The 26,571-nt window shown below is 46.3% G+C and overlaps 4 protein-coding genes across 4 annotated transcripts; 3 read left to right on the top strand and 1 right to left on the bottom strand.

Annotated features, from left to right (window-relative positions):
* Nucleotides 1-592: 592 nt before the first annotated feature.
* On the top strand, nt 593-4,962 carry ATNIH1004_005804 (uncharacterized protein; the record flags this gene model as incomplete). Its single annotated transcript, XM_033570450.1, has 5 exons — nt 593-1,388; nt 1,441-3,354; nt 3,460-4,205; nt 4,258-4,498; nt 4,763-4,962. 5 exons carry the CDS (start codon nt 593-595, stop codon nt 4,960-4,962), a joined length of 3,897 nt encoding a protein of 1,298 aa, XP_033426482.1.
* A 7,033-nt stretch (nt 4,963-11,995) lies between these two features.
* PFA5 (DHHC family palmitoyltransferase) lies at nt 11,996-13,589 on the top strand (the record flags this gene model as incomplete). The annotated part of the gene is made up of 5 exons (XM_033570449.1): nt 11,996-12,104; nt 12,171-12,669; nt 12,718-12,841; nt 12,904-12,944; nt 13,028-13,589. 5 exons carry the CDS (start codon nt 11,996-11,998, stop codon nt 13,587-13,589), a joined length of 1,335 nt encoding a protein of 444 aa, XP_033426481.1.
* A 1,725-nt stretch (nt 13,590-15,314) lies between these two features.
* ATNIH1004_005802 (uncharacterized protein) lies at nt 15,315-15,670 on the bottom strand (the record flags this gene model as incomplete). The annotated part of the gene is made up of 2 exons (XM_033570448.1): nt 15,315-15,353; nt 15,428-15,670. The coding sequence occupies 2 exons, from the start codon at nt 15,668-15,670 to the stop codon at nt 15,315-15,317; spliced, it is 282 nt and encodes a 93-aa protein (XP_033426480.1).
* A 1,851-nt stretch (nt 15,671-17,521) lies between these two features.
* Nucleotides 17,522-19,571, top strand: ATNIH1004_005801 (uncharacterized protein; the record flags this gene model as incomplete). The annotated part of the gene is made up of 2 exons (XM_033570447.1): nt 17,522-19,319; nt 19,375-19,571. 2 exons carry the CDS (start codon nt 17,522-17,524, stop codon nt 19,569-19,571), a joined length of 1,995 nt encoding a protein of 664 aa, XP_033426479.1.
* Between the last annotated feature and the right edge of the window lie 7,000 nt (nt 19,572-26,571).

Below are 26,571 nucleotides of genomic sequence, written 5' to 3'. Positions count from 1 at the left end.
AGGTTGTTATGTAAACCATGAAATTCAAGAGAGTTATACATTGAAAGATGACAAAGGGGTTGTAAGAACAAGGGGAAGGTGGATGTACTTGGTGAAGCTGCAACAAAGTTGCAATTCCACTGACTGCTTGGTGCGAACTATCTGCACTGTTTGTTTACATCCTGCGTTCCTCAGGCAGGTTGCGGTACGATCAGGCCCTAGTCCGAATCTGTCACGCTAATATCACGTGATCTGCACGGGACTGCATCTGATTTTTGGATGAACATCACTCACTGTCCTGATATTTTTACTATTCTCCCTGGTTTCCCACACCACTCACTTCCTTTTTGTCCCCCCTTCTTCTCCTATTTGCCCCTCCCAAAGGAAGCGTATTCCTAATAACCTGTAAAGCCTTCCCATGTGGAAATCTCGATGCATATACTGATTTAAGTTCCACGTCAATTACATGACCCGAGTTTGAATTCTGCCTATGCTGGCTTGGATGATGTGCGATACCGAACTCATGGTATCTTCTTCACAGGCTGGTCTCTTACTTACATCTCACAGAGAGCATCATACTACTAGTTCCTAAACGTGCTGAGATTCTATGACGATGTCTAATTATCCCCCAGCGCCAGCATCGGGGCTGTCTTCAAGCCATGCACAATGGCCTTCCTCTAATCCTCATCCCCCAACCGCCATCCCGTCTTTACTATCGCCCAATCTTGCTTTCCATCACAATACTTCGCCGCTCCCTCAACAACCGCAAGATTCTACCGGCCATCCTGTTGGTTATAATATTGAGGCTAGTTTCAACGCAAATTCCCGTCTCCCAGGGTTAGGGGTACCACCCGCAGCCGGGACCTTACCCACGCCATCATTTCCTTTCATGGGGACCTTTACGCCTCCCCAGTATCCTCCTGCCCCGTTTGCGTCCGCTCAAATTCCACCACTTAGATACCCGCCCGTGCCAACTGCCTTTAACCCTCCGCCAAGCTGCCCTCCCACCAGTGGTTTTCAAGCACGCACTAACTCGGTGCCTCTAAATAATTTCGATTCCCAACCTGCGACCATGTCTAATTCAATGCAGGATTTCGATCGAGAGGAAGGTGAACTCTCTGATAAGGAGGAGGGCTTTTCAGTGCCACAGGAGACTCTGTCCAATACTGGGCCGATCACAACACCGGCAACTTCAGGGAGTCAACTGCAGCCCACCGCTCACGCTCCCAATGCGCGAGCAGTTAACCGGGAGAATTGTTTCTCGACGAGTCGGCTTCTTGAATCTAACGTTTCCACAATTGTGGGTTCCAAAGACCTGGACAAGGGAGCAATAGAGAAGACCTTGGATCGGGAGGAAGGCGAGACGTCTTCGTATCAGTCTCGCTCATCGAGCCGAGACAGTGGATCCCGTAATTTATTTCCTTCATTGAAAGCCCAATCTAATGCACTAACTTTTAGCAGCATATAACCCTCCAGTTTCCATCAGTACCGACGCGTTAGACAAGATAAGTCTCGAGACAATAAGCTCACCAAAACTGCCCGCCGAAATAATACGCGACAAGCAACCTTCACTGGTTGTAAAGTCGCCAGCTCAACTTCGGATTCAGGCGCAGGGAGCACTTCTTGGTTTAGCTCCTCACAATATTCGCTACAGTGAGCTTGCTCGGGAAGGCATAAACCCATCGATACTTAAGCAGCTGTATGAAGAAGTGGGAATCAAGATTCCGACGCCACAACCAGATACTGCACCTTCCGTGCAGCCAGACTCTTCCGGATATACCAGTCCCGTCTCTAGGTCGTCTGAAGAGCACAAACGACAGACACACGTCGAAACGGAAGAGCCTCAGAAGACGAGTCCACAGCAGTCTGACCTCATGGAGGCCTCAACTTCCTCGCTGCAGAAAGACGCTTCTAAGCCCATGGAGAGAAAGGAGGTTATTGCTCGTATGCTCGCCGCCAAAGCAGCCAAGTCTTCAGGCGGTTCGGGGACTCCTCAAACAGAAGTGTCTAGAGGTGACTCAACGCCTGGAAATTCAGTTAACGTGACCGTCGAGAAAACAACATCTGGGTCGCTTGAAACGCCTGCAAAAGAGAAAGAAGTGCGAGTCAAAGAAAAGAATAAAGCACAAACTGAGCTGGCGAGACAGAGGATTGAGCAGCTTAAAAAACAGGGTCTTATGAGAGGTCAGCTGAAGTCGCAGGCAGATCCCAAAGCCTTAGAGCAAGAGCAGTCGAGTATGAAAATGCAAAATACAAACACGGTCAACAACACCTCGTCAATCCAGCATCCTTTGCCAGAACGGCCTCCAGTTCCTGAGTCGAGTGCTTCTGCTCGGATACCTGGGTTGTTTATGACAGAGTCGAAGGAAGACTCACCACAAAGGTCATATGTGACACCTGTTCAAGGCCTTGTAATTGATTCCACGCCACAGCCCCGCGTTAATCAACGCAAACGCCCCCGAGCATCTGACTTCGATGAACCCGTTCTCATTACCAGAAAGGAATTCAGCAATGGAGTGCATCGCGCGGCTTCAGGGGAGAGACTTGTTATCGATATCAGCGATGATGAATTCTACGGGGATGATGACGGATGTGATAGCATGGCCATTGAGCCTTCTCCTGGGAACGGTACTCGAGAAAATGTATCTGCAGCTCCGGAGATATCGCTACGAATGCTTCCCTCGGCTGTCGAGTCTTTGCCACCTAGACCGGTATCAGCAAGCCAGAGTCATACCACACCGCCAAGTATCTCCAGGGGCAATGACCCAGAACATCTCCGAAGAAAGCATCTAGAGATTCAAGCAATGCACAAACGTATTGCTGAGCTCGAGCAACGAAAAAAGGCAAAAATTTCTGTAAGCCGTACGCAGTCTCCTCGGTCGGTAGAATTGCCAATGAGAACGCCTCCTGACACCTCTGTCATACCCGATACTGGATCCTATAATATCGATTCTACGGCTGTTGAAAAATCTATTTCTACCAATGTCGATAGGAGACCTCATACTACTTCTCCACACTACGACCCTTCTACCACTCAAAATGAATCTTCATTTACTTCTGCCTCGCAAACCTCATCTTCCATGACCATTGGATACCTCAAGAAGATGAAGTCTAAACTATTGCGCAAAAAGGAGATTGAGGCCGGTGTGCCTGCTCTGGATGCCGAAATATGCAAAGCTGAAGGAAGGCTGGCTGGGTTAAAGAGCGAAGAAGAAAAGGTGGTACTTGAGATCACGAGAGGCAAAGAAGGACGGAAACACCTCTCTGAAGAACTCAGTAACATAAACTTGGAGTTAAACGGCTTGTCCTTGGATGACATCGATGCAGCTCTGGCCAGACTTACCGATGAGCAACGTAGCAACACGAAACTTCAAGGTATGTCTCATGTATTTGCCATTGTTACCTTGGTAAATTCCAGTACCCCAATGGATTAGCATGGGGTACTTGATGCGACCATTTAGACTAACATTAGCTTTGTAGCCCAATCACAGCAACAAGTTCTGTCAGATGAAAATACCCGAAAATCGCCAGAAACTCCCATGGTTGAAAACCAGAAAGAAACAGGTCTCACTGAAGAACCGGTCCCTGCTCAAGAAATGGCGGCCGACGCAGTGCTGAACGACACGATCAACAAGGAGACAGAGGACCTAATTGATTCTAGCCACGAGTCGTCCGCTATGTCTTCATCCGAGTCTGCTGGATCAGCTATGGACGAGTCTAGTGACAGTGACAGTGACAGTGACAGTGATAGTGATGACTCTATGTCTATTGACCAAGAAAGATCCGAGGGGCAAGTACCTGCCTCGGAATTTAGTTCATTTAAAGCGGTAGGCGAACCTCAAAATACTAGCCGAGAAGGAATAGCCCAGCAGACTGCAGATTCTGAGCGCGGCCCGCCGGAGCATACACCAACATCAAATATTGAAAACCGAGGCGACCGATCATCAGAGTCGAGCGAGCCTGTCGAGATGTCCGAGGACGAGAGCTCCAGTCTATCATCGGCCTCAGAGACATATGAACCTCCAGAGCCGGGGGCAACTGCAAGCCCTGCTGACTCGGTCTATACTCCCCCTTTCAGTCCTCCCTCTCCTGGCCCACTAGAACCCAGTGAGGGTTACAGGCCTCCAATGGATCAGTTGAAACAATCTGGTGAGCCGCTAACTGCAAAGGTTCAGGAAATGGATGTTGAACCACCAAAAGAGAACATTCATGTTGACCTTCTGGATGTACGACGACACTTACTTTTATTTGATAGGGTTGACGCTGACATAGGATTAGAATGCGCGACAAACACAGGATTCACAGCATAGATTTTCGCCATATGCTAGTCCACTAAAGTATTTCAACGCTTATCGATACCACCCCCGGTATACTGATGAAATTACGGATGGCTATCGTTCCTTAACGTACAGTCACAATATTGACCCCATGAAATATCTTTGTCCTTTCGAGGCCGCAGGTGGTGTCTGCAACGACAGATCTTGCGAATTCCAACATTTTCGGGACATGACTCTTAGCGGTGCGTCGACAATTTGAGCAAACAGCACGCAATACCTTTTCATGTGCCATAACCCTTACCTATTATATCAGCTTTAACCCTCTGTTCATCCCCCCTTTTTATGTGGCCCGTATTGGCCACCTTTCTACCATCTTTGCCACTCATCCTTTATTCAATACACTCATAAATTATCCCGATCTCCAGTCCTTTGCAGCTTGCTTCTGTCATGAATTCGCTCACTTGCATTTTGCGGGTGCTGACTCACAGGGATATTAACTTGGATAGATGACAAGATTCTAGTCCAGATGGGCTCTCTCCGGGAGGGCAAGACGCCTGAAGAAAAAGACCATTACATCGCTGGGCTGAAGCAGATCATCAACGATATGCGACGCGACAAGGTGAAAGATTTTAATACTGTGGCTACGGAGATTGCTGCATACCGTAGACGCTTCCTTCAGGACCCTTCACGAATCTTACCCTTGTAACAATCATTGACCATTATACTCGACCCTCCTTAACGGAGAGAATCACTTCTCATATATCAAGGTGAGCTGCGGAATCCGAGTCACTGGAGCACACAATAGTGTGCAAGACCAAGCCAAGCGATGCGATCGCCTTCTTAATATTGGTCATGGCAGTAACAGGATTTCTTTCCACCTCTCGACCCTTTGATACCCATGCTCTTTGCTTGACCAGGGAGCCCTTTCCTCTTTTTATTGTTTCCCACCCCTCTTACCTTGGCCAAATCAGCATTCCCGTCTTTCTTCTGATGCTTCCGGGATCTGAGATCCCCTTTTGGCCTCTGTGGGAATTACCATTCTACTTGGCCAATCTATCGCTACTTGGCTTAAGAGAATCAAAGGAAAGAGCACAGCATTGGAAGGATACCTCTTTTTTCTTATTTATTCTTTTTTTTCTCTCTCATATTTTTTTTACTTTTTCTCCCTCTCTTTTCTCCCACCTTTCTTAGGAGGTGGGCGTAAGCGGATTCCCCCAAAACTTCGGCAATAGATAAGGCCATAGACTGGTCTTCAGAAATCTAGGGCAGTTTATTGTTAACCCAGCCTACCCGTCCAGGCATCCAAAGATGAGCTGAACATTATCGATATGCCGAACAAGTGGGCGAATGCAACAACAGTACGGCGGTGTGTTTTGGGTTGTTAGGAGTACATACATAGCTATAGCGGTTTAACAAGAGCATTGCATAGCATCCGTTCCAGCTTCTTTGCATTTCCCATAACTATAGAGTGCCCTGTGTATTGTCCGCTCCACAACACGGAAGACCCGCCAGGTGACTAGCGGCTACGGCAAGGGGTTGGGCGTCTAGCGCCTAGGATGTGGCGCAGACGGGCCTTTACTCCGGAGCTTTTATTCGTGGATCGCTGGAGGCATGGCTAGTAGGGCCTCGGGCCTCCCATCATTTGCCCGTGGCCCAAGTTCGCTAGATCGATTCACCCCGTCAAACCCCTTGGGAAGCCGCTATGGAGGCAGTGCAGGCATATGTTCATGTTGACTCATCTATCATCCGAGGATTGCACTAGCCGATGGACATGCCTTGGGCGTACATACATTTCTCTTTTTGTCTCCTGGCTTGACTCATCGCAGTCCTGTGACTCTTCTGACTCAGTCACAGTTGACATTCCTATAGAGGCGATTTGTTAATGATGATGTCATTATGGATTATGAACAAAGGTCAAAAAAAAAAAAAAAAAAGATGAACACTTTATATTCTGAGAAAGTTCTGGCCAGTTATCGACTAAATTTTGGTACTAGTGTATAGTAGTAAGTACCTTACGGTAAGCATGCATGGATCCACCATAGAAGGAAGGGGTTACAACTCCAAAACAGGAAGAAGTGAAACCCGGGCAGCATTCGCAGCTGAATTGTGGGGAAGTCTGTTCATCGTTTGTGCACGTCTCAGCTGAGTGATGAAACAGCCGAAGAATAAGACACGCAGAACTGCAGCATGGTGGATATTTTAAGTAGTCGTACATTATCGGTGCCATGATTTATGTAGGGCTGATTGTAGGTATGGTATACCTTTGTCGGAATTTAGAACCTAGAACCCTACTTTATGAAACCTATATTTAGATTTGAATTTAAAGTTTAACTGTTTGGGATGATATCTGTGCAACTCCTAAGCGGCTGTCATTGGGGAGAATTTTATTTTCTTTCCCCTTTTTTTCCCTTTTTTTGTTTTATCTTTCCTTTGTTCTGCCCTTCTCCAATCGGAGATAGCCGTACAATAAGCATTTAAACTCCACCTTGGTAGTGACCATGCCTACTATGTACGCGTTAATTTGTGTTCTTTTAATCTGGCAAGTATGTCTACGTGTGGCCTTCATGTTTCAGAGGATAAAGAGTGAAGAAAATAATAAAAAAGGGAAAAGAAAATTTGATATTGGACTCAGAGTCCTACGCACCACACAGTACATACAACTGTCTTTCAAGGAAACTCGGAAGGAACACTAAGAAGATGAGCTATCCGCATTACATCATCCCTCACATCTTGGCCCTAGCAAGAACGGATGATAATCAGCTGTCCGTTCTCCGTTGTCCGCGGTCCGTGGTTCCATACCTTCGTTGACAGTACTTCGTAGCTATGGAGGTCTCCAGGGTTCCAGAATCCAAGCGATATTTCCGATGCAGTGCCCGAGCGTAGTGATAGCCTGGGATCAGTTATAATTCGGTCAGAGCCTTATTGGTGGAAATATTATTTAATTTCCACATTACTTAATTAGTAATAGTAAGAACAATATTCGCAGTAATATGACCATGGTGGTTGGTTCCTTTCCAGGCCACTATCATCTCACAGGCTCCATAAATCATATTCCCGGGATCCATCGAGAATAAACAATGGGGTTCAACGGAAAGTAACCAAAAGTTCGAATATACCTAGATAGGTACAGGTTATAGGCAGTCAGCTCAGCCATTGCAAGGGGCCCGTTGAGCCTGCATGGGTCCACAGCTTCTGTTAATGTACAAAGGTTCAAATATAATAGAGGAATAGGTAGGGATGGTATACTATTGATATGGTCTCAAGTTGTGTTGGAAGCTGCCTGTCGCTTATTACGGGCCTTATGGCGCCAGAATTCCACCATGTGGCTCTCCAGGTTCCAGAATTGACACCGGTCTGTCGGGAATTAGCCAAGTTGCAGGTAGAAATCCATGCAAAAAGTGGAAGTTTCTGTCCTCCTTGGACATTCCAGCTGAACAAGCACCACAAGGATGCGCTTAGCAAGGCTAGAATAAGCAACTAACTAATTCGGCAACTAATTCTCTACTAGGTAGAAGGGCTTTGTATGGAAGTAGATAGTTAACATACGGGTGCGACGGGAATAATAGGTATCGTGGCACAAAGTTGGTATTTTTATAAAAAGAAAACTATGGAAATCCCGACCAGATAGAAAGTCATACAGAATCCCAATCATCAACAAAGGCAATAATGGACGCTAAACCTGTAACTAATTCAGGAACAAAAATTATCTTGTACCACCTTTATCTTCCACGCCGCCCCCCAATCAATGCACGACATTCCAAAACACAGCCTCTCGTGCATATTGCGCAGGACGATGGCCCCGATCGTATTAATTCCATTTCCGGATGTCATGTCCTCTTCTGGACCTATTTCGTTTGCATATCATGTCGCGTCGCGTCGCATCGGAGCTGAACTGCCAGAATGGTGGAAAATCCGCGACAATCGTTGGATAGTTGATAGGAGGAGGGGTTAGGGCGTCCGGGATGGGAGACCGCCTTTTCGCCCCGGCCGGTAGGGGTAGTGGACCCTATTTTGCTGGGAGAAAAGGCGGTGATGTGGGTACAAACGGGCAATGGGGAGGAGTTGGCTTGCATAATCTACATAAGACTGACAAGGTCTGAATGTCGAATCGCGACTCGAGAATGGTAGACCAAGACTTGCGGCTCGGACTAAACCTCGCTCTTACAGGTCAGTCTTCCTGTAGGAAGAATGGGGCAGGACAACCACCACAAGTTGTTCTTTTCGTTGGTGATCGACGCACGTGTCTGTAATCCGCTAGTTCGATGCTAACTACTTTACGACCGTACCTATTGGATGGCTGTAATTATCCTACTAGATGATCAAAGGGGACAGGTGGCAGGAAGGTGTTAGATCTGGTGAAATGATGACAGCTGACAAAACTAACTACCATGTAGATGTTATTTAGCATACTAATAATAGTTCCGTGCGTTTTTGTATCTGAATTGACCGATCAACTTACACTTTAGGTAACTCGCCATGTGGTCTAAGGACATGCATGGGTCGGCTCCGGTATCTTCCATACGGGCCGTTACGTACCAGGCGACAAGGCTCCATGGATGCCTTTCGACTTTTTGCCAGTCTCAGTCTGATACCTGTATGATGCAAAATACACAGAGGAGGAAATGAGATATCGATAGAAGGAGATATGATTGTAATATTAGAAAGCAGCAATAACAATGAAGAAATAATTTAGTAGCACAGGCAGCACAGCAGAATATCCGGTCGGCCCCACGACCCATAATCTAAACTCAAGGCATTCTCCGCGGCTGCAAGACTAAGTAGTCCAGCTCTCTACAATTTTGCAGCCCCCATCCAAAACCATATCGAAAGACAGACAAAAAAAAAGAACAAAATGAATTCAACAATCCAATGATCAATAGTCTATCCTATCCTCGCCATGCAAAAGTTTAAAAAATGAAAACCAAAACTCCCATACCCATGTCCGTCCGATACATGTGCCTGCACATGTCATGCTCATAGTGATCCCGCTGAAAATCGTTAAACATCCACATAAATAAACTGCTGAGATACATCATTGCCAAAAGGTATCTATACTATATACGTTAGTTCAGCTTGCTAGCAGACCTTCGGAAGAGTCTCACCTCAGGCATGTAATACTAATCACTTCACGTAGTGGCAGTGGGGGCAGGCAGCGTGATCGCACACTATACACTTGGGTTGCATATTGTATGTCTTTGGGCCATCGTTGCACTGGCAGCAAATATACATATAGGTTTGGCTGTAGACTTTGGCTCCCTCTATTCCGTAGCTGGCAAGGCCAGAAGAATGGTGGTCGTGAACATCGGCGTGTAATAATGATGGCTGCTGGATAGCATAGCCATGTTCGACGATTCGTGGTCTTCCCTTCAGTGGGGTTGAGGAGGCCTCATTGCCCAGTACTGGAGCAGGGTATGGGGACATCTCGTGGCACTGGTGGATAGTGTCGTTAGAGCGAATGCCTCTGGATACACTGTTGGAGCTTCGAGAAGAGCCACACCGGAGGCAAGATCGATGAATTTCAGCGCTGTGAGGACCAAAGTTGCAGTTGTTGCAATACCAATGACCAGACATTTTAGGAGTCAAGTAGCTCTGAAAGGCGGAAGATATATAGGTCGGAAGTATTATGATCAAGCTTTTAGGTGCAACAGAAGTAGTTTGGTTGATGCAAAGACTAATAAGTGTCAAGACTCTTGTTTGTTGTGAGAAAGGATATCAAAGGAAGAGCCACCCTCAGGCTTTTTATAAACATTCCAACGAGTTCATTGTAGTAGGTAAGTATGATTCAGAGACAATGAGCAAGGCACCCTCACAAGGGCTCAGTGTGGCTTGCTATTTGGCAAAAAGCCCAGTGCCCCAATCGGGCTAACCATCTTTATCGTAGTCATCTTCAGAGGTGATCTCTTCAAGAGAACGGGGCGGTTTAAGAAGTAGATCATACCAAAGTGTCTTGGCGGGTCATTGCCCTGGCCCAGAGGGATCCGGATTGTTCGTGTCTAGGTCGGTTTTCCACGCTCCAGCATAGTGGCTCATACTGCAACTTGGGTGGAATCACCGCCAGAACAGGCACTCAGGTTGACTCAGAACCGTTGAAGGGGCCTTCGAACAGGCGGTTTGACAAGGCTTCAACGCTCGGTCTGAGCCCAGAATGCCCTCTGGTCCCCGCCATTTTGCCCTTCAGTATAGATTTTTTTTTTTTTTTTTTGCCCCTACATCATGTCATTTGTTTTTTCATCCTTCCGATTTTTTTAAAATTGCTTCTCCAATTAGTTCCTGGTCTCCACGTTGTCTGGGTTGAACGCCTGAATTGTAGTACGTACTATGTTAGTGTCGCGACTCCACTCAACTTACCTACTAAGCAGCAAGTTGTGGTCCAATTTTCAGGCAACGACAGCTGCTAACAGGCATCATTAACTGTTTGAACTCTGACATCGACCCCAGCTCGAGAATGTTCTGCTTCTGACCGATTTTTCCACGCGTTTTTGGCAGAGCATTTGACTTTCCCCTCGCTATTTTGTCGGTCAGTGACACTTCGACTAAGCCAGGCACACTGTTGCTGCCTGCGCCTTCCTTTGGTCACCTGCACATGCGGCTCTTGGATGACTGTTCCATCGTCATCTTACTGTCCTTTCCTCCCTGATCAACTCGAGGACAAAAATTAAAAAAAATAAAAATTCCCAAATTCCCAAGTGTGAATCAACCCAAGTAAGCGCCTGTACATATTCTAAGGGTTTTTATGACATAACATCTTAGCGAAGACATGTTTCTTATCACCTTTAGCTCTTTCTATCTTTACTTCGCGGAATGAAACTGGTGTTATTTTTATCTTTTTTGTACTCCCATGTCTAATGCTGGCAGTTTCACTTGCAATAGTCGTTTCTTCCCACATTTTTTCAGAATATTCCAAACTCATGTTCGACATACATATCAGAAGACTGGATACAACTTTTCAGCAGCCCACAAGGCCCTCTTTGGCGATTTGCATATAGTGATCAAGATAGGATTAAGTTGTTTTTATTTAATAATCCGTACACTGTGGCTTCATTGGAGATGTAAACTTGCTCAATTACGTGCGTACCCGTCTAGGATGGACCATTTCTTTGCTAAAGGTGAGATCCTAGAAGGCAGAAACGCGGAGTGACTGTAATTTTTGAGTTTAGAAATCCAGGCAACTATTGTTGATTCCATAGACCCCCTGACTCGGTCGCAGTATCTCAAATCCTGTATCCTTTGATTTCAAAGATGGAGCCTTTCTTCCTTTCCTTTCCTTGCCTTTCCTTTCCTTCTTTTGAATCATTCTCCCTGGTTTCACTGTTTTACCAGATCCCAGTTACAGGAGCCAGCGTAATGATTACTGGTATTAAAAAAGAAAAGAGAGGAAAGGACAAAAAACAGTATGCGGTCCAATGGGAAAATCACATAGTCTTGAGTAAACAAAGTATAGAACAGGGAATACGTCATGCTTATTGTTTGCCTGGTTTGTCTTGTTTGCATTGTCTGGTCACGCCCAAGTTCCCAGCATTACTGCAACATCGTTGCCTCATCATTTTCATTCTCATCCTAGGCAGGCATTATCTAGATTAGGGCTCAGGCCCAGTGGTCTAGTGTTCTGCGCAGTGGTTGTACATAATTCTTTTCTTGGTTCGCACTAATATGGATGCAGTTGCGATTCCCTTGAGTTGACCTTTGCCCTTTTAATCCTTAATGCGGAGACGTGAGTATCCTCCGCCGGCGTATATCACATGGCGCGCCCCGACAAGCGCGTTAATAAAGTGGTAGCAAGACTCATACCTCCGGTCTTGCTTGGCGTAGTGATCTATGCCTGCTATGCTATCACCAAACAACTTTGCAGTAAGTACCTCTTCCGTATTAATGTGCCTCAGCCATCTGACTTTCTTCTGAATCCTTCAAAAACAGTCGACTATCTATTCCACCCTCTACCCAAATATAATCGCCGATCGCGGACTGACGCGGGTGCTGCCATTCTTGTCATTTTCTACCTACTGTTGTTTCCTGTACTCTCGACGTACTTCAGACTCCTGTATAGTGTCATCGGGAATCCCAGATTCTTGCCTCGTGGCCCCCAATCTGCTCAGACCAACGAAAGTGCTGCTAAAAGGCTCCGCGCAAACCGACGCGATAGCCATGGGAGGGGAACGAGTCGTCAGCAATCAAACGAGAAGACAGAAGAGGCTGAGGTAGATGTTGAAAGAGAATCTGAGTACTACGCTGGGAGCAATGCGTTCGCGCTGGACACGGCAGGCCTGGAAAAGTTTTATAAGAAAGATATTTTTGTCTGCCAACTGGATGGACGTCCCTTGTATTGCTCCACATGCAATCAATACAAAATGGACAGGGCACACCATTGTCGCGAGGTGGACAGATGTGTTCGCAAGATGGATCACTTCTGCCCCTGGTGAGTTGTATTCGTCCATTTTAGTGGAACATAGCTTACGGTATCTAGGGTTGGAGGGGTGGTCTCAGAAACGTCTTTCAAATTCTTCATTCAATTCGTCTTTTATACAATGATATTCTGCCTGTTTAATTTAATAGTTTGCACGTACTTCGTTGCCGAATTGAAAAGAGACGTGAGTCCCGCAGCCCTGCTCTTTCTTTTGCCGAATCTGTGCTTATTTGACCTCTGATGAAGAACGTTGATGTCAACCCCCATTTGGCTGTTGGTATTGGATTGTAAGTTCTCCGTTCCCACCTTCTTGGCATGGCTACATACGAGAGTGCATTTTATTTTATCCTGGTTATCTAATTGTCCATAGGAGTGGTCTTTTTGGCTTATTCGCTTTTGGGATGACTTTAAGTTCCTTACAACTTGCTATGTTTAACTTGACGACGATTGAGAATATAAATCGTCGCTCGGCGGTGTGGACATTAGCCATTCGCGTGCCGAACCACATACTCAAGAAGCTGCATCCTCAGTCCCAATGGGCTCCGACATTCCCCACAATTACCTATCCTCTTCCACCAGTGCCCCTCCGCCCAGAAGCCGCAGCAAGATATCAGAGCTATCAGCCCGCAGAGGAGCGGCACGTATTCGCGATTCTCCAGACCCAACCTGGCGAGAATCCGTTCGACCTTGGTAGCCCGATCAGGAATATTCAACAGGTATTGGGATTTTCACTTTTGGACTGGTTACTTCCCCTGAAGCACAGCCCCTGTGCAGACCACAACAGTCAAGAAAGTGCCTACGCAGTTGGGCCGGTGGTGTCGAGGCTAAAACAAGATGCTGGACTAGAATCCTCTGTTGACCCTGAGGTTGAGCCTACTGATAGGTCATCGAAACATAAACGCAAACGCAGAAAGCGTAGACGTCATAATTGATATGTATTATTAATTAGAATATTTCGATGTGTCTACATGCACAAATAGTTTAGTTCATTACCAAGCTGAAGGACAGGAATCTGATTACCTGTACATTTTTTCCCTTTTCGTTTCAATAACAGTATTATTTTTTTAAAAAAATTGTTTAGCCAGAATGGAACCCAGTAATTAGATAAAACCTAATTCCCAAGAGATTGACACTACTGCCGATCACATGTAAGCTGTATGGTTAGAGATGATACATATCGGTGATGCCCTACATACGTGGTAGTTTATCAAGTTGAAGTAATTTATTCTTGGATTTTAACTTGTAGAGCTAGCTATATATATATATGCCGAATCTATGAATCATAAAAACATAAAAGGTACAAACAAACCCCAACAAAAAAAAAATAAATACATAAACAAATGATAAATAAGTCAACACATAGAATAATATACAAAAGAAAGAAAAGAAGAACAAATCAAGAAGAATCATAAATATAAGCAGCAACGATCTATCCAAAAAAAAAAAAAAAAAAATTAAGAACAGCATACCAAAGCACAACTGAATGAAACGGCTTTGGTAAGATAATGGGAAGAGAGGAGGAAGAGAAGAGGAAGAAAAGAAAATGCGGAAGAAAAAGTGTTATACAAAGTCCGAATAGAGTCCACAAAAATAAGACACTTCGCGCATCAAGCCTTGGCACAATATAGACATCGAATGTGATTGCAGACTGTGCATTTCTCCATGCTCAACGAAGGGTTATTCTCACTCGAACAGCTGCAGCATATCCACCATCCGGCCATTGTGGGTCGGGCGGAATCTTGGGCAAGTCGGTTGCTGATGGATGAGCGTTGTGCCATTCTCGAAGGCGGTGCGAATAAGGAATTGACAAGAAGTACCCGGATATGGTCAAGGGTTTTAAGATATACAAGATGTCAAGGACTGCGGTTATCTCTCGGTTTTAGGAGTGGAGGGTTTCAATAGCAGTTATGCTTGAATTGATAGGACTGGTTCTGATTGTCTCGGTAGTAGGTGGGAGCTACGCTCGTGAATAGACTCAAATTCTTGGATTGGACGGTTAACTGAATTGTTGGGTAATACAGTGAAGGAATTGAACTGGCTTAATTCAAAATATATACCAGCCATTTGACTGAGAAATGATGTTTCTCATGTACCTTATTCCAAGTCCACCACGGGCGACAAATGGCCCGGCATCGGGTCCTACTACCCAATTTGCCCTTCCATGGCGCATCGGTGATGCATTTTGCCCAAGTTCACGACAGAAGAGAGAGAGAGGCCCCGGAGGCCTAGCGGCTTGGTAGTATGCTGTGGCTAAGCCAAATCTCGCCCGACCAATGATGAACGTGGAGAATCAAATCCGGGGGAAGCTTCGTCGAAGCCACAATTTCAATGACGCCTGATGTTGGCATTTCCCGAGATAAAGTAGAAGCTAAGCCAGGGGTAAAAAAGAACCTCATGCGCCTGTGGCAGTGAATGGCAGATCTTGTATTGTGCACATGGATGAACCCTCCATCGTACGTGGAGGATGCAAGTAAAGGCTTATTGGCCGCTGCGAAGGAGCCCTGGGGTGAACTGAGGCTGTGTTTTGAGCGGTAAGTCATTCATCAGACGTATGGAGTCGACAGGATCTGAAGCATCATTGAGTACCAAATCTGACTCTAGGGGGAATCGAGGTGCGGCTAGGAATATTAAACCATTCAACTGTGCATCATGAAGCTCTAAGATGCCATATTCATGCCATTTTGGCCGATAACAACCTTAGTTTCATCAGCACAATCCCGCATAGCCTTTATCCCAGGCGGTGCATATACTATTGGCCCCAGTGATGTACCCTGAAGTGTTTCGCAATTATGTCGCTATGCCAGCTCAAGCTTGTTCGTGATGATACAGGAGTCTTCTCAGGGGTAGTAACTGGTTGAATAATCTCATCCATGAGAAACAAAGTGAACACCTCGGCTACATACGGGTCCTTTGCCATGGGCACGGGCGAAGTTAAAAGAAAATCCCGCAAGCCCTTTTTGTGCCTCCGGGTGAAGGGCACGATATGGTCGAGTCGCATGAGCGATGCAGTCATTGTGGGGAACAAGAACGCAAAGAGTCTTACGGTCCAACTTTGTTGATCGATTTCAAGACACCGACGGCTTGAGAGATTCATGCCTAATCGTTTTGGAACGGGTGAAATGGGGCATTCTTTCGCCACTACCCATCAGGCGCCTGACGATGGGGCAATGTGTACCCGATTTGCCCGCCATGTATTAGGGTGAGGAAGGCAACCCCCCCTTACATGAGTCGGAACTGGGTACCATAGAATACTTCATGATTTCATTAGATCTGAATCCTATTTCAGACATGAATCTGGAAAGATAGTCAGCACTGTCATCAAGATAGATTGACGGGTGACTGCAGATAATCATGCATTGCACTTCTGTAAATACTTCTAGAAGACCCCTCCCCACTAGTGCCTTGTGGGTTCCTTAATTTTACTTGAGCTGGCTGTTGGCTCCAGAAAACCCCACCAGAATAAGTCTGTTGCAAGCAATGCAAGCAGGTTGGATGATGTCATGGTCATCGATGCTCCACTGATATTGTTCCAACTTCACACCGAAAGTGGGTCCCAATGGCCGAGTGCTTCGCCCCTTGGCACTGGGGCAATTGGGACTTCTCCGCTCATGACCGTGACAAGAACAAGGACGATGTGAAGCGACCGAAGCTAACAAGTGCGTCATAGAATAAATACGTTAAAAAACGGCCAGTAGATTAGTCATCGTGGATTGAAAGTGGAGGGGCAGTGGAGACAAAGGGCTGCTTGGAACCCGTCAGCCGCGGTGGGTGGTATACCATAGTAATCCTGCACTATAGTAAGGGCGTACTAGGCAAGGAGGAGTGTTGTGCAGCGTGAAGCTTGATAGAAAGATCAGAAAACCGACACTTTCCATGGAGCGTCGGGGTTCTAGGAATCCGAGTCCAAGGTAGTTGGCGGGATTGATCTGAAAGGCCCAATTGGGCAAAAACGAAGCGATTGAGTTGTGGCAATCGACGCGTGACTGGCGGTCACCTACGCGCTGCTTACGTGATCGCATCCAAATGTTTTCTGCTGCCGAAAGACGGAAAACGGCTCCGAACGGAGGACAACCACGGTTGGCGGAGGAAATGGATATGATATCCCAAAGGATAAACCCAACCAAGGATTATCATCGACACCTCAAACATTTGGATGGACAGTTAAGGGAGCCCTGCTGGGGCGGACGGTCGTGGCATGCTATACGATTACCCAGTGTTTCACGGGGACCTCCGTAATTGAGTGACTGGAAGTATTGGCTTGGCCTCATCCTCCGCTCTTTGTCGTCAAGCCCGCGTTTGCTGAGAAAAAGACAGCCATTGTTAGAGTTTCAAGTATTCGACATCCCAGACTCCGTAGCTTCATCATCACTATTGTTATTATTTCTCGTGCTTCGGCTGATTGCTCTCGACTCCTCCCCTTAGAAGACCCACCGTCTCATCCCCTATTCCTACTTTAAGCTGCTTCTTAAACTGCCATCTTTCCCCTCATTGCCACTCAGAGTAGCCTGTGAGATCAGACATCCCCTCTGCGGCAATCCCTCCTTTTGAATCTTTTGCCTCCCAACGATTATTTTTTCTTTTTTTCTTTTTTTCTTTTTTCGTATCTTTTCTTCTTCGTCCTTCTGGCCTGGTGCCCGACGAAGCTTTCCCATACTGTGAAGTTCTTTTATTTCTTCACGCTTCCCGCAATTTCTTCCTGTTTCTACACTCATTTTATTTACTCATTTTGTTTCCCACACTACCACCAACCAGCTAGTCCTAGTCTCTCTAATCCTCACCGCCACTTATTTTCCCATTAGCATCGGTCGAAGCGCTGCGCATATACTCCATCGTCACACCCTGTTGTCAGCGGCAAGGGTTCGGAATGGGTCCGGCTGCACGTTACCGACCCATGTCTCCAAGCGGCTCACGTATGATTGATCCTATGCGGGCCTCTACCGGAACAGTGCAGCTCAGCTCCTCTTATGATGCATCTGCAAACCGTCAGGGGTATGCGGGCTATCCGTCCGATCTTCCTTATATGAACGCTTACGACCCCCGACTCGCGAGGGAGCCGAGACTGGAAGCCCAGCCGGTTTCATCTAAGACTTACCGAGATCCTAGCCACTCCACCAAGCTAAGAACTGAGTACGCCATCCGTCCCAGACAGCGCAGTAGCACCACCTCTATTGCAGACATTCAATATGGCCCGGGACGACACGATACGCCCGCTACTCGAGCCTCCCCTATGATCATGTCCGACTATCGCCGCTCGCCTAGCCCTCTCCCAGGCCAGGAACGCTATCTAGTCCCAGCTGCCTCTCCCCTATACCATCATCGTCATCCCCTCTCTCATACCGATTATACTAGCGACACAGGACGGCTGGACCCGAACGTTCGAATGACAAGAATTCGAGCCCCCCGTGGTGCCTACAGTGGGTATGAACCAAATAGCCGTTGGCGATATCCACCTACAGGAGGTCTTCGGAAAGGGGAGGATATTGATGATTATGGCGCCTATTCATATACCAATCCCCGAGAACAATTTGAAAAAGATTCCGCTGCAAGATTGCGCTATGACCGAGTCACTTATCGCCGGGAGAGGCCTCTAAGTCTAACCGGGATTGATGACCATCAATTGATTCCTAAGAGAGAGCCTCGGCTAGGGCCACCGCCTTCACAACGGGGTTTCGACAAGCTTGAACGGGATAGACGAGTACGGCATTCCACCCAAGGCTCTGTGGGCAGCGATATGGACTTACCTGGGACAAGCCGACGGTCGTGGCAACGAGCGCAGGTTTTGTTGCACCAGGATCCCGATGAAGGATATTCTTCTTACAGAGACGACTACGAAGAAGGTCGTCGTCGCCACCGGCGACATAGGCGTCTAGATGATGATCGAGGCAGTCGGCAATCCTACGACGATCACATGTCTAGAAGCCCTTCTACTAAAGATCCTTCGGTCTCGGGGGCCGGGACTGGCCTAGGAACGGCAGTCCTGGCTAGTGGATATACGGACGATTTTGACTACGACCTCTCTCCGCGGACCGACCGTCACCACACTCGCGAGTTGGATGACCGCGATCGGGATTATATCAGACAGCACAGTCGGTCGCGCAGACCGTCGAGACGCAGGGTGCAAACTGACTCAGACGCATACTCATCAGATGAAGACTTGAAGAAATACAGACGAGAACCGTCAGCCCGTCGAAAGCCAGGCTCAGACAGCTCTAGCGGTAGCGACCAGGAATTGTCACACATGACGGTCAAGCACCTACGCCAGCGTCGATCTCACTCGCGGCGTCGCAAACTGGATGTTCCTCCCGCGAAAGACAGCAGTGTGAGAGAGTCTTTGAGCCGTGCAGATGAATCTAAAAAATCGGAATCAGGGCCCTCGAAAGATCCTGATGCTCCGCCGAAAGGGATCCTCAAGCCCCCTCGGGATAAGTTCCCTGAGGAGCCGAATCCAGTCAGAGAGGGCGTGGCACCCTTGAAAGATGCTCATAAGAAAGGTATCCCTCCTGGCGCCCGGTGGACCAAGATTGACCGTCGGCTGGTCAACCCTGGAGCATTGGAAGCGGGTCACGAACGATTTGAGGAGCGACCGGAATATGTGATCGTCTTACGGGTCTTGAGCAAAGAGGAAATCCAAGCGTATGCAGTCAAGACCCAAGAGATTCGAGGTACGCAGTTGGTCCTGGGTATACAGGGTAGTTCTGTCGATGCTAACAGATCCAGATACCCGCTACCGCGAATATGTACGTGAGCGGCGCCAACGTCGAGAGGAGGACCGTCGCCGCGGACGTAAACTGGACGATTTTTCGAGTGATGATGAAGAGGAAGATGATGATTCTCCATTAGCAATCGAGGGACCAGCTGAGTCGAAACCCTCTAAAACAGCCAACTTGGTAGAGCCTGTGAAGTCCGAGGTATGAGCTACGGTATGCAAGTATCCTTAGGGATGTTTTTCACTCCCCCCTACTGCATAAGTGCCGTCATGTACACGTGACACCTCAAGCAAAGTTGAATCATACATCAAGAAACATGGCCTGAGTGTAGAATCAGCAGATGATCTTGATGAGGAAGGACTCAGATAAGTTATTGGCTATAATATCCGATTGAACAAGGTAGCAATCAAGCAAACAATATCTTTTCTAAGGATGGTTGGTGCAGGCTACATCATCGTACGCTTGAAGTTGGATGAGCTTTTGGCAAACAAAAGAAACCCCCATTAGTAGTACTGGGGAGGCGAAAAAGTCAAAGGAAATGCAAAATGGTCTTCTGACTGAAAGTGGTTACACAGTAGATACTCCGTTGATCATTTGACTGGCTGCTGTGATATAAAGCAACACTAGCCTATAGTGCCCAGGCAGTTCGGGTGCGTTTAGCGAAGTTGTCATATGCTCTGTACTACAAAAACCAACTTGGGTATTCCTACAGAACGCAGAGGGACTTGTTCCTCAACCCGTGTTGATAATGTATGTACTGTACCTATGGATCGAGTACCTCCCTCAGTAGCATTAACTTTGCATCTTGACCATGAAGTTTTTTTTTCTTTCTCTTCTCCCCCTCATTTGACCGTTGATTGATAATCGGGTGTCTGTCCACTCAATTCCGAGGCAAACTGTGCTCCGGACATGTAGAGTCGTATTGAGCACTGCAATCTCTGGCTCTCGTCTAGCAGTTCTCCGTAACAGGGATCCTATAGGCACATTCTAACGCAACTCTCCCGCAGCGGGGCGGACGGACATGTTTTATCAACGCACGTCTAAAGCAGCAGGGAATCGACGGGAAGGCATGGGTCCCTTGATCCTTTCATCTGTCAATCGTTTTTTTCTTTTTTCCCCCTTCTTTGTGGTGGTTGACAATGCCTGGAGGTACGCATCAAGATAACTTAAATATAATAATAAAGTGAGGTATAGCCCCGTCTCGAAAATGAGGTATGACAAGACCGATATTCTGTAGGTACCTGAGTATTCCATAGATAGAACTCTATACAAGTCCCCGGATATCGGCCTCGATTTTAATTTGGATTTGACCTCATCGTCCTAGGTAGCCCACAAATAATATCTTTCATCTTTTTATTTATTTTTTAATCAAGACTGAAATAGGGAAGAAAACCGGCCGAAAACTGCAACCTTACTCATCGTACCTATCTATCTATTATAAGCACCATTCGAGCATAACCTCCGTTTTTCGTTGCCGTCCAAGACCACCATTATCCCGGTATGACTATGACGAAACATGGCTGTTATTCTCTTCCAATCAAGAGGGAAAGGAATTGGTTGGTTGGGTGGTGTCGCTACTTATTCCTTCGGGGTCTCGGAAGGAATCGCTACTAGTATCGTCATGTATAATTCTTACAGTGCTTTTTTTTTTTTAAAAAAAAAAAAGTAAATAAAAATAACAGCAATGTTCTTGTTAACTTAGACTATACATACATACATTCATGCATTTCCCCATAATATGCTTAGATGTATCTACTGATCCTACAACTGTGTTATCAGGAAGTTTTGTGATGGATTCATCTACTAGGTGGTAGTCAACGTTTCTGCATCTTGATGGACAAACTAGACCAAGTGAAACAATCGCGAATCTGCAATTTTTCATACGGAGTGTTCAGCCCGGCGATAAAATATTTAGACTTTCCGATGGGCGATGCTGCCCACATTATTTTTCTTCGCCAGGGACATACATGCTGGATGGAGTGTACGCGTCGGAATTCAGACCTCCCACAGCATTGCATAACTAGGGCCTTCTACAGACGATCCTTCTCTTCTCGACTCCAAAGAACAGCCGTCGTTTACCTGATCAGCCAGTGGAAGGTGTGGACGCCTGGACGGGGATTTTAACAGGTCTCCCGCAATCCACTACTGGGATGGCCCGATAATCACCCGCTGTTAGTTCAGGTTGATGTGTCAGTGCATCGGAAATAAACGAACAGGGACATGGCCTTAACTCAGATTTAAAACAACTATTTTTTTCTTTTTGTTTTATCTAAGAGTCTCAACGGATGACCTTTCAAATATGCAGAATGTTTAATTTCCAGCGACGCAGCGAGCAAATGATCAGTCACGCAGTACGAAGTATTGACAACTATTAACATGATAGATGCTGCGAGTCAGTTATATTAATACTGACAGCCTCTATGTATGTAGGTACTCCGTATATGTGTGCTACCTGTGTGCCTCCAGTTGGTGGGTGATATCTGCAGTCGCACGACTTCGTTTCCAACTATTGCACCCTTTTCTTAGGATGGTTGTGGATACAACCCACCCATTCATAATACGTCCAATTTCGAGAGCGTTGGTAGTAGCCTGGCATCTATCAGTTCTGGAGAACCAAAGGGCTGTTAAAAAAAAAAAAAAAAAGGGCTCTCTGTCTAAAGAGTCTCCATACTTGCTCGGCGTCGGATGGTGGGGCCGGAGAACCGGTTGCACTCTTAGTGCTAACCCTAGGGCTCGGATCACATGTTTTTCTATGCTAAAATCTGACTGGTTATTTGAAGGAATAGACGGGTACTACTATTAGTATTAGGTCGAGAGAGTACTCCATTCTCTGTTCTGGTCGGTCTACAAGTATGTATGAGGGGACCTAACGAAAGTAGGGTAGTATTCAAGTTAGTGACCTAAGGTAGTTAGCAACAAGTTACGGAGTACTAGGTACATATCAACGCCGGAATACTAAGAGTAAGCAAAAGGGAATGCTCAATAGGGAAAAAGATATTCGCACTTGTAAGATGCCCCCAATTCACGACATCCAGAGACCATGTATACAACATGATTGGTGGCAAGGGAGCAAACTTCCAATGTCCAATCCGAATCCAGTAAATTCGGTGACGGACCAGAATGACAACTTGAATAGGATATCCCGTTACACCCACCTACTTATCCTGCCACTAGGTCAAACACGGTAAGCGGCTCTTTGGCCCGTGTTCGAGTTCCATACCTGGACTGGATCTTCTGTTCCAGTGCGGAGATGCCCCTCCACTTTTTATTCTCACTATTTTCTCTGAGAGGGGGACTTGAATATCCAGAAGGGTGGTTGGCGATTAGGTCCGCCCTGAAGCAATCCACTATAGCTTGACGTACTTATTTAATTGTGGGTTTGTATTTATTACGTTGAGTCACTCTGAGTATCTAGGCAATGGTATGGCGCCTACGGAATAGACAATTGTTTTAAGTATGGACTGACATGCTACTGGACAATGTGCATAATCAAATTGTACTCGAAATAGTCTATACTAAATAAGTTGAAGTGCCAATAAGATAACAAGTAAACAGTGAAACTCGCAGCGGGAACGTGAGTAGTCCCGGTCCTGCTTGTGGAGAGCAAAGCTGATACCTGTGTTGCTAGTTAGTGGAGCTGGTCGAGACCCAGGAACCTCTGCTAGATCATAGATCGTATGGTTTCAACAATAGACTCGGCATTTCGGGGATAAATCGACGAAGTCTCGACCATCCAGCATACTCCGTACTCCTTATAAACATGAAATGTACATCATCAACGGCCAGCTTCGGGCCCATGGTTGTCCCGATTCCAAATACTACTTACGTTCCATGGTAGCTAGCATGTGACAAGAAAACGCATCCCCATCCTTAGGTTGATTTCTCTGAACCTTTTGAGGAAACTGACCTCAATTCGGCCCAAAATAAATAAATAAATAAAATCTCAGGCCAAAAAAAAAAAAAAAAAAAAAAAAAAAAAAAAAAAAAAAAAAAAAAAAAAAAAAAAAATTGTAGTGCAACAAGCACTACCATCAGCCTAGTAGACTACTAGCAGTATCTCATTTCCTACCCTGCCCCGCTACTCTCCTGCCAAGACAGCCAAGATGATCAAGATTTCTCCTTGACTGCTGAGCAATAGTATTGGGACATGGATGATTGCTTACGGAACATTTTACGGGCATGGTTGGGGTGTCTCCATTCCATCCTTTTCCGCTCCTAAGCCCGCATCAGTACTACGCTGTGTTTATTATTATCGCGAGTTGGGTTTCTGGGTTGGACCCACTCATCCATATTACACAACCGTTAAACAACGACCAACAATCACTGCCCGGACTAGTGATAGTCCTCAATCGTCTCATCCATCAGTCTCACCTAACTGGTAATCTAGCTTTAGCCTTCTTGGACTGCGTTTGGATGTGCAGTAGCGGTCGATGATGTTATTATTACTGCGGCGCGACTGGACAATAGGTAATAACGGTGGAGTCAGCTGCGGGGCAGACAACTCCATAGTACATACAACGCTGGCTCAAGGGGTTAGACATATGCAGTATGGTGTGGCTTGGCTGGAGATCTTAGAGGTATTATTGCTGCTGCCATTATTAATCGTGTGGTCATGTCATTACATCACTATTACATCCATGGTGAAGATCTACACTAGAGCCTGAGACAAAGCAAAAGTACCTATACAGTGGGGGCACTGAGGGAGAATTATGTGCTGTGATGGGACATCTTTGCTCTTCGGCATAGATTTGCAGAAGGATTTGCCGATGAGGCAATCGTATATTTTCTTGTCTTTCATAGGTAGATGGCCATAGCTACTTTTCGTATCTAGATCCAAATTGCTTACGCGAAGGTGGCCCCTTGTCTCCTTGGAGTATTGTTCGGGACAAGGGTCGCTACCATTAATATCATCGCTATGTGTAGGGTACGGGTTGATGTGCATGACATCCCCAGTTGTCGATCACCTCCTAAAGCATGCTAGCATCGATTATTGGAATGGAAAAATAAAATAAATTTAGAATTGAGAAAAAAAGAAGAAAAAAAAAAGAAAATGAAGGAAAAAAGGTCACACACACCCACTCTAGCTAGAGGACAGGATTGGATAAGAAAAGCGCTGGAAAGTCTAAGTTCTAACTGTGCTCCATGAGAAGTTACAGTTTCTCGGTTAGTCTGAGTGCCCGAATATGGATTGCCCATTTCATGTCCAATTGTCGAGACCCCGAACCGAGTGGCAGAGCAAAAACTCTACAAGGCTGCATCAAATTGCGCCCAGTCAGACCTCGAAACTTGCCCCCTGAATGCAGGTTGGGAGTTTGTTAGTACTCATACATCTAGATCATCTTCGCCGGTATTCTCCGTCATAACCGTGACAGCCATTGTATGATGTGAAATCTCCGGATCAAATCAGACCCCCAGTCGATCCGATGATATCGAAGGATTTTGCGAGATTTGGTTGATCCGCCCAGGGGTTGCGATTCACCCCCGTTCGGCCGGCCTCGGGACCTAGCCCCCCCGTGGTTGGTTTTCGACGGTGTCAATTAGTGCGTTTAGCTCTCGTGCTCCGCCTTTCCCTGTCATAAAGAACCCTTTTTTTTTTTTTTTTTTTTTTTTTTGGGGAACCTTTTTCAGAGCCCGGTGCAATTCATTAGTCATGAAATAAGAATATTAGTAACGGCTGACAATAATAACTAAAGAATATAGGCTTAGGGGTAGTCAGTCAACTAGTCGTCACATCGTCAATTCTCGGTCACATTATGTCAATGGTATACTCTGTATGGAGTGGTTAGAGGAATAGAAGCTGTAGTACGCAGCATGTGTCTGCAGTTAGCTCTCCATAGAACATACCTAGAACGGAGTACCTACAAAGTGTACTCCGTAGGCCCGACTCCATACTCCTTAGGTATCATTACTACCTAGGATCCACCTGATCTAACGTATCTATGGAACGACGGAGCAGCCCGTACCGAGGCACCTTACCTGTGCTCCATAATCTATCAAAATTGCCTAATCGACACGCCTGATCCTTTCCGAGCACGGCCTCCCGAAACAGTGGGAATGAGGGCCGAGGAGAAATAAGCCGCAAAAAAAAAGAAAAAAAGGAGCCTTCAAGGGCTCATTTAATGATTCCTATTTACAGAAACTACTCACGTAGCCCGTGCAGAGAAAGGCCTCTCTACTGATTCTGGTATTTGTATGGAGTAAGTACTTACTGTATTCGGAAGCCGGTCACAGACCAAATGGGTACATACTACCTACGCCGCAGAGCAGGCACTTTGGCTCCGCGTCTCAATCAGTCGCCAAAGCTTCGCCCACCTTGCCCCTCTTTTGAAAGTTTTCAAGAACACGACTTTCTTTCTCTTTGCGTTAGGGACGGAGTAGTCTCGTACGAGCTTTTCTTGTGCTCTGGATTTACCTAATTTTAAACAGCATAATGGCTCCATAAGGGAGTTCGGCACAGACTATCCGAAGAAATTCTGATTAGAAGCGGAGCAAGACATAAAAAGGATAAATAATAAATAAATAAATAAACAGCAAGGAACAAAATTGGAACTCGCTAATCATTGGGATTCAAGTCCAGCTAGCAGGACTTTGGGATTGGTAATAATGTAAAAAAAAAAAGGGACAAGAGGAGGCCGGCGAGCGGCAAGCGACGGGGGCGGCGTAACGAGACTCCCAGGTATGGAGGCGAGAAACGAGCGATTTTGAACACCCTGCATCGATCACACAGGGCATTTGCCAATGGCAGCTAGAAGAAAGGTTTGACACCGTTGCTTGCGTCCAATCCAGCAAGGCAAGGACCCCACCGAGCCGACGCTAATGACAGCTAAGGTGGCGGGCATGCCACCACACACATGGCGGCCCTGAAAGTGAGCGGTTGATATTTCGCGACTACAGTAAAACCCCTATATAAGCAAAGAATTCGGACCGGCTAAAAGTTTGCTTATACCGGATTTTTGCTTATACCGAACAAGGTAATAAATATATATATTTATATAGCTTTATATAAATCTACTGCACCATACTGAATTAAAGAACGCATATATTAATTATTATAATCATTCTATAAGATATAACCTATATTCTGCATGTTTTTGGCAACCAGGGGCCCCGCAGCTTAATAAGGTGGAGGTGGGTGGTCAGGCAAAGAATGACCGGATATCTGTCTGACGCTGAGCTTGAGCTCTTCTCTCCAGAAGGAGCCTTTCTT

This window comes from Aspergillus tanneri, assembly GCF_003426965.1.
Source record: "Aspergillus tanneri strain NIH1004 chromosome Unknown AapTan_4_pilon_pilon_pilon, whole genome shotgun sequence".
NCBI classification, from domain to species: Eukaryota; Fungi; Ascomycota; class Eurotiomycetes; order Eurotiales; family Aspergillaceae; genus Aspergillus; species Aspergillus tanneri.
Note: the sequence above shows the minus strand (reverse complement) of the source record. Positions and strands in the feature narration are given on the sequence as shown.